We start from the raw sequence: 13,248 nt of genomic DNA on the forward strand, positions 1-13,248 counted from the left end.
TTTTTGTTCAGGGCTAGCACTCACTTGAGCCACAGCCCCACTTTTGGCTTTTTTGGTAGTTGATTGAAGACCAGTCTCAAGAACAAAGTTCAAAGCCAGACTCAACCAAATGGCAATGTAATCTAGTAAATACATGCCTGGTAAAAAATGGTAATTACAAAACTCCAGTCGGGGTCCTCCTAGTTAACTATAGTTAAATATAAAAATATGAATCAAAATGTATATATTAGGCTTCTTATAGGGAAGGTAGAAGAGCAAAAGAATGTATATTACATATATATTGATGTACATTTGTATGTGGAATATATCTGAAAAAAGTATAAAAGGCATTTCTGGGCGCCGGTGTCTCATGCCTGTAATCCTAGCTACTCAGGAGGCTGAAATCTGATGATCACGGTTCAAAGCCAGCCTGGGCAGGAAATTCTGTGAAACTCTTATCTCTAATAAACCATTCAAAAACTGGAAGTGGCACTGGAGCTGAAGCAGTAGAGCACTTGCCTTTAGCTGAAGAGTGCAGGGACAGCCCAGAGTTCAAGCCCCACGACTGACCCTTCCCCCCAAAAAAATATATATCATAGTTATTGCTTCATTCCACAGTTGAGTGATTAGGAGACAGGAATGGCAAGAAAATATTTGCAGTTCATTCTCTTGTATCTTTTGAAGTGTGCATATATTCAAATGATGTTCATTAAACTGTTGCTTATTCAACTGATTGCTATGGTTTCATTGGTTGGACCCCATCCCTGGAAATTATGATTAAAAATCCAGAGTGGGAAGTGGGAGCTGTTTTTAAATATAGCCTTCCAATCCATTGATGTAACTTAGTGGTAGAGTACTTGCCTAGCATGTGCAAGATCCTGTTTTAATCCCTAGTAAAATAAGGAAGGAAGAAAGGAAATTTTCCAGTGGTTCTAATGCTGTGGGTCAAAGTGAGAGCAGAAAGAGTCTGGCTTGGCAATCAGGACAATGACCCTTCCCATGGAGGTTCTGAAAACCTCACCACAGCTTGACCCACCTTATGTGCAGGTCCCTAGACATCACAACATCATGGCTTGAGCAGATGTGTATGTGGGCCTCTGGGTATCATATCATGACCCATTGTCCCTGGAAGACTTGCACGTGAGACTGATTGGACACAAGAGGTGGAAGGGAGAAGGTGTTTAATGATATTTGTTGTATAATTAATTTGCTTATTTTTTATTTACTTTTTACTAACCTTTCATTCAATAACACTTTCCCAAGAGACTATTTTGAAATATCATGGAGATCCTCCTCCTCCTCCTCCTCTTCTTCCTCCTCCTCCTTCTTCTCCTTCTCCTCCTCCTCCTTCTCCTCCTCTTCCTCCCCCCTCCTCCTCCTCCTTTTTCTTCTTCCTCTTCTCCTCCTCTCCTTCCTCTGGTGATACTGGGTTTTGAACACAGGGCTCTGTGCTTACTAGGCAAGAGCTCTACCACTTGACCCAGACACACTTCCAGCCCTTTCTATTCTAGTTATTTAATTTTTTGAGATAGAGTCATTTTTTTGTTTGTCTGTTTGCCTAGGCTGGCCGAGATCACAATCCCCTGTCTAGGGTTACTGTGTTGCTAGGATGACAGGTGCACACCACTATGCAGCTATTGGATTAGATGGAGGTTTCATAAACATTTTTTCCCAAGCCAGCTATCTTTGAACTGCAATCCTCCCACTTGCTACCTCCTGTGCCATGCCACCTGCAGAGTTTGCGTGAGAGATCGCGCCAGGCAAAGCATAAGCTTCAAGGAAGCATGCCTGCAGGAAGGGGGTGTTGGTTCAAGGCTTCCTATATACTTGGCTGCACCTTTATTGCCTCTACTTTTATTCTTATTATATTCTTCTTGGCTGTATATTCATTGCCTTTATTCTCACTTTGGCTATTTTTCTATTGATTTGCGAATAGAGCTTGTTGTTTCTTTCCAGTTCAATAGAGACAGCTTCTCTGAATAATAAAGACTGGGACCAAAGATTAGATGTGGACAATGCCCCAATCAGCATATCATCTGATGTGACGCTGCCTCCAGAAGCTCCTGCAACTTCACAAGCAGTTTTGCGGCTCACTCATAGTAAATACAGAAATTTAAAATTTCCAGATATGTTACAACAGGCAGAATTAATGAATTAAACTAAACCAGAAGGAGTTATCCCAAAAGCACAGAGAGTTCTAGAAAAAGGGACCCCTGATAATAAAAGGAAAAGAAAGATTCCCCCAACAGTTATGACTAAGTTTGGTCCAGCTTACGTTATAAGGAATAGATTGTGGTTTCCCACAAAATATAAAGTTAGTGACATCACATTTCCTGAGCTGACCTATGAACCATTGCCTTATACAGGAGTTTATAAAGATGGAAATAGATGGATTAATGTAAAAGGAAAAAGAGTATTTTGGTACTCATTAGATTTTATACAAAGATTAGGTAGATCTAGACCATTATGGTGTTTATTATCAAAACAACAGCAAGATGGTTTAAAATAACAATTAGAAATTTATATGAACAAATACGGGATTAAAATCATAGGAAACGGAGAATGCCTGACTTAACCTGGAAGTAGTTTTTAGGATGGTTTCAAAGGGACTTGAAAATATATGGAAAAAATAAAAAGAGTACAATATAAGTACAGCCCTGTCTTAGGTTTGTTAATTATTAAACATAAAAAGGCTGAATAGATGATGCATTGTATTAATATACTAGACTTGTTTCGCACCACGTAGCTTAAACACTTGGTGGGATAGTCATCAATTTTCATGTAACCCATGAATGCTTTGCTTTTCTTAAAAATTGATTACATGCTTAAATAAACAAAAAATCTATGTCACAATCACACACTGTATAAAAATGTTAATTCTCCTCAATAAAGATACATTCAGATGCAACTCTTTTGAGTCTGTGTCTGTTTGTCACTTCGCTGACTCCTTGTCCACCTATCCCGAGATCCTTGTCCCATCGGTCCCAGTGCTCCAGCCGAGCTGCTCCGTCGCACTCCCGAATAGCTAGGACTAGAGATGTGATCCACTGGGGCATGTTGGGTTTTTCTTAGCTGAGAAATACCACCTGCATGTACACAAATTGCTCCTACTTACTGGACACACATAAGTCTATGGTTGTAGCTGTAGGAGGTCATCTTAGTAGTGTGATTACAGAAACACTTATTTACCTAAAAGTTTCCCTTGTGAGCTATAGCCAGGTTCTCACATGCTATTTTACTGTAGATTTATGTGTATAGTACATTAATGTACAGTGATGTGTACATTTCCAGAAGAGGTATACTCACAAGGTCTTCTCAGACATGTTCTTTTTTTTTGGGGGGGGTCTGGTCGTGGGGCCAGAACTCTGGGCCTGGGTGCTGTCCCTCAGCTCTTCAGCTCAAGGCTAGCGCTCTACCTCTTGAGCCACAGCACCACTTCTGGCTTTTTTCTTTTTGCTTATGTGGTGCTGAGGAATCGAACCCAGGGCCTCAGGCATGCAAGGCAAGCTCTCTACCACTGAGCCACCTTCCCAGCCCTCAGACATGTTCTTGATGGGAAACTATTAACTTGATTCATTCATTTTTTTTGTCCAGTCCTGGGGCTTGAACTCAGGGTCTGGGCACTGTCCCTGACTTTGTTTTGCTCAAGGCTAGTACTCTACCACTTGAGCCACAGCACCACTTCTGCTTTTTTCTGTTTATGTGGTACTGAGGAATTGAACCCAGGACTTCATGCATGCTAGGCAAGCACTCTATCACTAAGCCACATTCCCAGTTCCTGGATTCATTCTTGAGAGTAGAATTTGACAGGTAAAGGGTGGGGAGACTAAAAAGAAAGTATCCCTGGGGAGGTCGAGAACACTAAAGGTAACTGCTCTGTTGGATGGCAACACCTTTGTAAAACTACTTAAAGAAAATAAAAATAGATGAATAAAATAGAAAAAGAACACCAAAGGTTATGAGAGACCACTGCAGGAGAGGCTTCTGACACAGGGAGTAAGCACTTCACACTATCCCCCAATGTTCCTTGGTCACAGGTATGACTGGATGTTCTGTCTTCTACATGGGCTGCTATCTCTAACTAAATGGTTTGATTTGACAGTTCTTGGAGGTAGGACTCTGATATAGTACTGAACACACAGGAATTGCTTCAAAAATATTTAGGTGAGTGACTTAATGTGTTTTCAAATGATGCTGAACAGTGATGATATTATCCATTTGCTAGAGTATGTCATTAATTCCTTTTATAGAATACAAGCCTCAAATTCATTAATTTAACAATCTAGAGTATTGCCATTGTACTTGAGAGGCCCTCCCATGCCCTGGCTCCCAAACAGGGGATGAGGTAGGTGAGATCCAAATACTTTGAGTGGGAAACTGGGGATCTTAGGCACAAAGGATCTGTGGACCAGCAAAGGAAAGGAGGGGGTGATAAATAACGTGTTCAGATGATACTAAAGAGTTAGCATTTTTCTGTTTCACTCAGAATATAAAGCAAACAGTTTCTATTGAAATTTAAAGTGATGATTTCTTTTTAACCAACAAGTCAACAATAGAATTGCCTGGTACATTTAATTGTATATAAACAATAAGTAATTCTTAATATAAACATGTTCTAAATATTGCATTTGACTTATATTAAAACTGTTTTTGTTGTTCAGACTGGAGTGTAGGTCAGTAGTAGAGAATATCCTTTGCAGATATGAGACCCTGAGATCAATTTCCAGCATCAACAGTTAAAAAAAATTAAAATTCATTGTTTATATGGAATTTACATTTATTTTTATTTTTGTCGGTCGTGAGCCTGGACTCTGGGCCTGGGCACTGTACCTGAACTCTTCAGCTCAAAGCTAGCACTCTACCACTTGAGCCACAGCGCCACTTCCAGGTTTTTCTGCTTATGTGGTGCTGAGGAATTGAACCCAGGGCCTCATGCATGCAAGGCAAGCGCTCTACCACTGAGCCACCTTCCCAGCCCCTGGAATTTACATTTAAAGTGGAGGTCTCACACAGTTCCTATATTTTGATGTACTGAATCTGGCAATGGTAATCAATGGGATATAGAGTTAATTTCATAGAAATCCACATTGGAGCTAGTATCAGTAGGGATACCTTCAAAGAGACAGCTCATAGTACACATACACACACACACACACATACACACACACACACATACTGGACCACAGCATACAGGTAATAATTCTTCTTTTAATGTGACTTATGTTATATTGACAATCAAGTTATTTGCAGTTGCAGACCCCACTAGCTTTATTGGCAGAGCAGTTGAGATCTCTTATCTGATAATAAACTTGGCTTTCATCTGTGGTGCTAGAAGCCATGTTGCTTGAAGTATTTGGCTCTTGCCAGGACATCATTGCAGAAGTCACAACTCAGGTCGTGACTGCTTTTGACAAAGCCAGGACCCCCACTGTAGGAACAGAGTCCACCTGAAATTCATATGACAAGTTAGTCCTTGACTCAGCAGCCCCTGGTTACTTCAGGATAGTTGGCAGAAAGCTTAGATTCTCTTGCCCAACTGCCTATTGGTAAGGAATCTGGTACAGTGTATTACATTTGACCCTGTTACCTCCATGCTGCAAAGCAAAAGACTTATGAAATTACACATACCTCTCAGGTACTGGCCAGGGGTCCATGTTGGAAACCTGGTCTGAATGTCTTTGATTCTAGCAGTCAGAAGCTGAGTTGCCTGGGAAATCTGGGACTCGTTGATCCAAGATGGGGAGGGGTAAAAGCTTGAGTCCTATAGGAAAGCAGGTAAACCAGGTTGGAGTGTGATGTAGCAGCATAGGCTCAGGGCTGCTAGCTTTCTCCTTTACCTTTGGTGAAACTAATGCTACCTTTTCCCTGGGGGTTAAATTGTAATGCTTCTTGTGCCTTTTGAGATGACTGTCACCCAAAATACAGACTACTCAAGTATGGGTGTAGGAGTAGAAAAATAGGAATCTTTATGCACTGTTGAGGGGAATTTTAAATGATGCAATCACCATGGAAAACAATATGAAGGTTCCTCCAAAAGTAAAATTAGAAATACAATCTGACCTCACAATGTATTTCTTGGTATTTGTCTAAGAGAATTGAAGTCACGATGTCAAAGAGATGTTAGTACTCCCGTCCTCATTTCAGAGTTACTCACAATACTGTAGAGGTAGAAGTAGCTTGAAGTCCCTGATAGATAAGTGGAGAGAAAAATTGTGCAGTATCCATGGGATATTATTTAGCTTTAAAAAGGAAGGTAATCTTAACTACTTAGGAGGCTAAGATCTAAGGATCATGGTAGAAGCCAGCCTAGGCAATTCTTATATCCAGTTCATCACCCCAGAACTGGAAGTGGGGCTTTGGTTTAAAATGGTAGAGCATTAGCCTTGAGCACAAATGCTCAGGGACAATGTCTAAGCCCTGAGTTCAAGCCCTATGACAAGAAAGAAAGGAAGGAAGGAAGGAAGGAAGGAAGGAAGGAAGGAAGGAAGGAAGGAAGGAAGGAAGGAAGAGAAGAAAGAGAAAGGAAGGAAGTCAGGAAGGAAGGAAGGGAGAGAGAAAGAGAGAGGAAAAGAAAGAGAAAGAGAAAGAAAAAGAGAGAGAAAAGAAAGAAAGGAAGGAAAGAAAAAAGAAGGTAAATGCTAAGTGCTGGTGGCTCATGTTTGTAATCCTAGATACACAGAAGGCTAAGATCTGAGGATGGCAATTGAACATCAGCCCCGTCAGGAAAGACTATGAGGTTCTTTTCTCCCATTAATTACCAGAAAGCCAGAAGTGGAGCTGTGACTCAAGTGTCATCCTTAAACAAAAAGTTCAGGGACAGGGCCTAGGAGCTGAGTCCAAGTCCCAAAACTGGCACCAAAAAAGGGAAGCAATGTCTGTACTATAAACAACACAGATGAACCTTGAAGACAATATGCTAAGTGGTACAAGCCAGTCATAGGCAAATACTGTATAATTCCATTTACCTGAGGAGCTTAGAATGGTCAAATTCATAGAAAGCAAAGAACAAGTTAGTGGTGGCCAGTGACTAGACAGAAGAAGCTATAGGGAGTTGCTAGTTAATATGTGAAAATTTTTGATTATCAGTAAAAAATGTTCTGAAATCTGACATTCAATATTGAGCCTATAGTATAAACACTATGGTAATACATACAGTGTTATATTTGAAGTAAAATTTGTTCAAAGGATAGATCTTATGTTAACTGTTCTTACCATCTACATACACAAAAGAAGTAAAACTACAGGGTCTGGGCTGAGAAAGAAACAAGCAGTCATTTCAATGTTGGACTAGAAGCCAAAGAAGATTGAATGCATGTAGACTGTAGCGTGGTTGCCCTCCTTAGCACAACTCACAAACAGACTTGAATGCACTTTCCACCTGAATGCTCCTTCCAGTTGATTGGAATATCTAAAGTACTTCTAATTTTCCTTATGCACCTTCACATCCCTTTTGCCATATTTTAGGAGAAGTGGCTAAATTTAGTAGATATTATTTCATCTTCAATCTTATACTTTTCCCAACAACCTGATTTTATAAATCTCTAAAAGTGTCCCCTCAGAGTTGTGTCACCAAACAAAAGGACCACATCAGATTGATGATGGAGCATTACCTGCACCATCCTGTCTCCATCACCCACGTTGACCAGAATATTGCCACCCTGAGACTCCCTGGACAAGACCCCAGCGATCACGGCAGGATCCACGCAGTACCTCCGGCCAATGGTTCGCATCATGGGTTGATATCTCAGTAGATATGGCATGTCTATTTCAGCCAGCCTTTCAGAAGCTCGAACTCCTGAAGCAAACATGGAAGGAAGGATGTGGCTTGGTCTGAGTTACACTGAAATGAGAACCCAAGGAGAGAAAGGACCTTCCAAGGATAGGAGTATCATTCTAGGATTGAGAAGCCTAGGTGTAAGCTTGTATCCCTACGGAAAATTTCCTGATCTGAGATTAGGACTCTGTTCCTGTGAGTTTGAATCAGCATCCCATGAATCTCCTAAGGTGGAGATCCAAAGGTGCTTCTCAAGGCCTCTCTGCTAGGCTTCAGGGGCTGCTCACAACTCCCCCTCACTTAGTGGATGTTGTGAGCCTGGGCACCACAAGATCCAAAGCCTCCTAGAGAAAGACTTCTAGTAAAATGAGGAGTGTTCATCAATTATCTACAATGGTCCCACCATTGTGGATAAAGAAGAAATTACCCAAATGCCTTCTGTAAGTTGATGGTAAGTTTTTCTTAACAGATTTGTTCACAATTCATCCCCCCTCCTATTTCCACTCTTGTCCTTAAATAATACCAAGAAATCACATTCAAACCTTTACTAAGACTGCTGGGCAAAATTGGCTAGCCTTACCATGTAAGCACTTTATGGTTTAAGAAGCACTTTCATTCATTATATTAATCATAGTTTATAACACTAGAAAGACTGTTATCTTGATTTCAATAAAGGCTCAAGGAAGCTAAGTGAAACAGAGCTAGAGCTCTGACAAAGTCTTTGGACTCTACATGCAGTGTTCTTCCTACCCCATCCCCACTCCCTGGGCATGGGGATGTAGGAAACAGTGGGATCCAAGAGAACATGCACCAAGGGCACAGAGACTATAACTACCACAATAAGTCAGGCCATGACGTCTTCCAATCCCACAAGATGCTCCAGGTGTATTCAGGGTTCTGATGTTTCCATAACACCCCCAGTTGCTGCTTTCAGATGAGCCTACAGATTGAGAAAAGGTCAACCTGAACCATGGAGCTAGAAGAGCTTCCATTATTCTGTTGTGGATGAAATGGCATTGATAAATACAACAACAAATAGAATAACATCAGTAAGATCTATAACTTCACTTAAAATTCTTTTCTATTTAACAGTGTGCTAAGAAATTGTCACAGACACTGCTTTGATTCTAAATTCTCACCTCCTGGCCTGCAGTCATGAGGAACTTTCAGGACAGTTATACTCTTGGCAAAGTTCAGGGGCTGTTTAAGGCTACAGGTGGTTGTCTTGGAACAAATCAGGGGTTATTTGTGTCCTAGTCCCTATCTTACCTCCTTACATGAATTCCTAGCACTTATGTAAAGATTCTCAATCATTGGTCTAATGTTTGCTCTAGAACCATGGGTTTTACAGCAAAGTGTGGTGGCTCATACCAGGAAATCCAACTACTTGCTAGATGGAGATCAGATGGATCATAGAAGCCAGTTTGGACAAAAACTTAGCAAGATACTAGCTCAACCAATGAACTGGATAGGGTGGTACACAATCGTGGTGTCAGTCTCATGGGAAGACATGGGTAGGTAGATCATAGTTCAGGATAGCCCAGGCAAAAACCTAAGAACCTATCTTAAAGACATAATCTAAAAGAGAAAAAAGAGCTGGAAGCATGGCTCACATGGCAGAGAGCTTCAGTAACAAGCACAAGGCCCTGACTTCAAACCCTATGTGCCACACCTCCCAAAGGGAAGAAGAAGCATCACTCTCTCTGGAATCCTCAACCCAGACCCAAAGTACAGAAACTAATACTGAGATTGGCTTGACCTTCTCTCAATGAATTCTGGGTAGGGGCCAAAGGTTTCAGAGATGGAACATAACACACACCTGTTAAGCACAGGACCAATTACATGGGGTTCTTTCTGCTTCATCTCTTTCTTTCCTTGCATCTATCTGCTGCTGCCATTCTGGTCATCTCTGAAGGGGAGTTCTTGTTTCAGTCACTATTGTTATTTCACAAAGGCCATTGGAGTGGGGGACATTCCTCCCTCACACCAGGAAGGGAGTGGGGAAGTGTTTAAAACCTAGAGTCTACCCTCCATAACTGTGGATTCCTCAACCACGGTTTCAACCAAGTGCAAATTGAAAATGTATGGGGGGAAAATCTGTATGGAACATGTATAGATATTTGTTTACTTGTCATTATTCCCTGAAGAATATTGCATTAACGAAGTATTTGCATAGCATTTTCTTTGCATTAGGCACTATAGTCTAGAGATTACTTAAAGCATCCAGGGCTTGAAATAGGTTATTTGCATACTCTACACCATTTATATAAGAAGCTTGAAATCTAAGTATCCTGCATTCTGGAACCAGACTCCTCTCTCATGCAGATATTCAGGAAACACTGTAAATGTACAGTTCACACCAGTAGCTAGTAACAAGTACCTTGAAAGCCTGGTGCTGGTAGCTGGTAGCTCTCAGGAGGCTGAGATCTGAGGATCGCAGTTCAAAGCCAGCCTGGGCAGGAAAGTCTGAGAGACTCTCATCTCCAATAAACTACTCTACTCAGAAAAAGCCAGAAGTGGTGCTATAGCTCAGTCTTGATCACAAAGTGGTGCTAGCTTTGAGCACAGAGAGGCTCAGAGAAAGAACCCAGGCCCCAAGTTCAAACCCCAGGACTGGCAAAAACAAACAAAAAACAAAAAAGCAAGTACCTTCACAGGCAGGAAATTAATTGCTCTTTGTGAAAATTATGCCATCATTATAAACCTGTAAGAACTTCTCATTACAGTGATTTAAACTTCTTATTTTATTCTTTGATCAAGGTAGGGTATAATCATTGAGTCATGATTTATAGATTACTGGAATTGTACTAATTGTATATCATCGTATGCATCCTGTATGTTTATAGGAGTGCATTTTTAAGTTTTATGTTCTTAAAGCTTCAAAGGTTTGACATCTGAAAATACTAGAGTAAAAACTTGTAGTTTACAAAGTTGGCATGAGATAGGTATTAGTGAAAAGACTTAGTTTTTGTGAGAATACCGTCCAATGTGTCCTATTAAAAATTTTTTTTACGTGGTTTTTGTTGTTGTTGTTTTTTTCTTTTTTGTGTTTTGTGTAGGCCAGGCTTGCCTGTCTCTGGAATGCTAGAATTCTAGGCATGTGCCATTGAGCCTGAATTTTTAGATCAGTACATATTTATCTTTATGATTGATGAGAAAGACTACTTGTGTGTCAGTTGATACTATCACTGCTGCCTTCCTCTTTCTTCTCCCTAATGTTTTTCTATCAGCCACAAAGTTCCTTATATACCCAATGCTTAACACCTCATAGGAAGTTAACAGTATTTGTTGGAATAAATGGCTGAATAAATAAATAAATGGATACATGTAAGACCTCATCTGAGAAATTTTTTGGAATTTAGAGCAAAAAAAAGTTTGCTTCTCCCAAGGAACTTTTTTGTTTATCAAAAAACAAGTATCGCTGGATGCTAGTGACTCATGTCTGTAATCCTTGCTACTCAAGAGGCTGAGAACTAAAGAATATGGGTCAAAGCCAGCTCAAACAGGAAAGTCCATGAGACTTATCAAAAATCCAGAACTGATGGGCTGGGAAGGTAGCTCAGCGGTAGAGTGCATGCCTTGCAAGCATGAGGCCCTGGGTTCGATTCCTCAGCACCACATAAACAAAAAAACCCAGAAGTGGCGCTGTGGCTCCAGTGGTAGAGCGCTAGCCTTGAGCTGAAGAGCTGAGGGACAGCGCCCAGACCCAGAGGTCAGGCCCCATGACCGGCAAAAAAAAAAAAAAAAAAAAAAATCCAGAACTGAAGCTGTAGCTTAAATGACAGAATGACAACCTTGAGCAGAAAAACTAAGGGACAGTTCCCTAGGACCTGAGTTTAAGCCCCAGCACTGACACAAAAATGAATAAATAACAAGTATTTTCACTTTGGGCTCAGCTGCAAAGAACATAGGACCAGAGCAGAAGCTGCACGGTATGTAAGTCCACAGTAGTTGAATCAGTCTCAGCATAACCAGCCTGGCCATGTATCTATACATTCCTTTTGTTCCTGTTTTCTATTTGAATTATATTAGTCTTATTATGGCAGCAGTCTTAATGTTTCTGTGGAAGCTGATAACCTATAAATATACCAGATACTTTTGATGAAAGAGTTTTTGGCAGTGGGTAATGAGCAGCTTTATCAATGGTGAATATTTAAATTCTGACTTTATGCAATATTGTTTTAAGACCACCCTGAATTTTAAGGTACCTTGTCTTTTAATGATGGAGCATTTGCAGGGAGGAGGTTTGTTCGTAGTTGTTCTAACAAAATTTATTATATATCTTAGGAGAAAAGAATAACTTTCCCACTACAGTTTCAAGTGTAAAAGTTCCCATGCTTCTCCTTTCCATTCCCAAAGGTCATGTGAAGAAAATGAAACATACTTACAAGTCAGGGCCAGAAGACCAAGGAGGAGCCACAGTGCAGACATATTGTGTATTCTGGGTCCACAGTGCCTGAAATGCTTTTGAACAAAGTTGGGTTGAAGATGTGCTGATCACTATCACAATACATAATGTTTCCGTAAAAGAGTTGTTGGGGAATGGAATAAGTTTACTTGTAACCAAAGTAAGAGATGAATGATTTGGATCATAGTGAAAAAGCCAAAGTAAGACAAGTGCTTCATCTTTTTGAATAGCTTAAACATGAGGAATGGTCTCTTCAGTCCCTAGGGCCTCAACACAGTGTCAAGATAACAGCTAATTATTTTAAGAAACCAAGATACTTTGATTCTCTACATGGAGAAATGACAACCTGAGCCAAGTCTCTGAAAGCAACATTTTGATGAATGTGTCAGCCAGGCTGGGATTCCAGGCACAGGCTACCACAATTATATCAGGGAAGAGCAAGAATTAACAATGGACTTTTTATATGGATGTACAGGACATTCCAGCCATAAACACAGCATATTAAACAATCCAAACTCCATGGTCCAATTAACTGTACAGGTATCAATGTGGGACTCTGTGTTTAGAAGGGATTATTGAGGCATCATGAGGTGTGCTCTAAGAGTGTCCATTGGATACTTAGGTCTAACTTGTGAATACCTCCTGTGGTTTCCTGCACTTAAGGTATTTTAAAACTGTCATGTCAAGACAAATATGGTAGCTAGATATGGAGTACAGTGTCTACAGGGACTTAGCTCTTATCATATCCTGATAAGCAAAACAGTAGCAAACAGCAAAGGAATACCAACGATTTACAGCCACAGGCCACTGTGGAAGCTAATAAACAGCACACTCCTCAAGGGCTAGCTCAAGTTCCTAATGGCCTCCATCAGGATGTCTTTCTATTTATCTTTTCTCCACGGGGCACTCTGTGATTCCAGCAGCATTGCATGGATTTGTATAGGCTAAGGATAATTTCTTCCTTAGTTTATTTTTCTGGAAAAGGTGGAAATGAAGGTCTATTTATAGTTTTGTTATGGGAAAACTCCCATTCCTTTTCTATGAATGCAATTGTCTTTTACCTTAACCTTGAACAATAGCATCCCAG

General features: G+C 40.5%; 1 protein-coding gene across 1 annotated transcript; it reads right to left on the bottom strand.

Annotated features, from left to right (window-relative positions):
* Positions 1–5,307: 5,307 nt before the first annotated feature.
* Positions 5,308–12,184, bottom strand: Lyg1 (lysozyme G-like 1). Its single transcript, XM_013019785.1, has 5 exons — positions 12,142–12,184; positions 8,589–8,693; positions 7,590–7,774; positions 5,608–5,740; positions 5,308–5,426 (listed from the first exon to the last, which is right to left on the bottom strand). Exons 1-5 carry the CDS (start codon positions 12,182–12,184, stop codon positions 5,308–5,310), a joined length of 585 nt encoding a protein of 194 aa, XP_012875239.1.
* Positions 12,185–13,248: the final 1,064 nt, after the last annotated feature.

Source organism: Dipodomys ordii, unplaced genomic scaffold (genome assembly GCF_000151885.1).
Source record: "Dipodomys ordii isolate 6190 unplaced genomic scaffold, Dord_2.0 Scaffold47, whole genome shotgun sequence".
Taxonomy (NCBI): Eukaryota; Metazoa; Chordata; class Mammalia; order Rodentia; family Heteromyidae; genus Dipodomys; species Dipodomys ordii.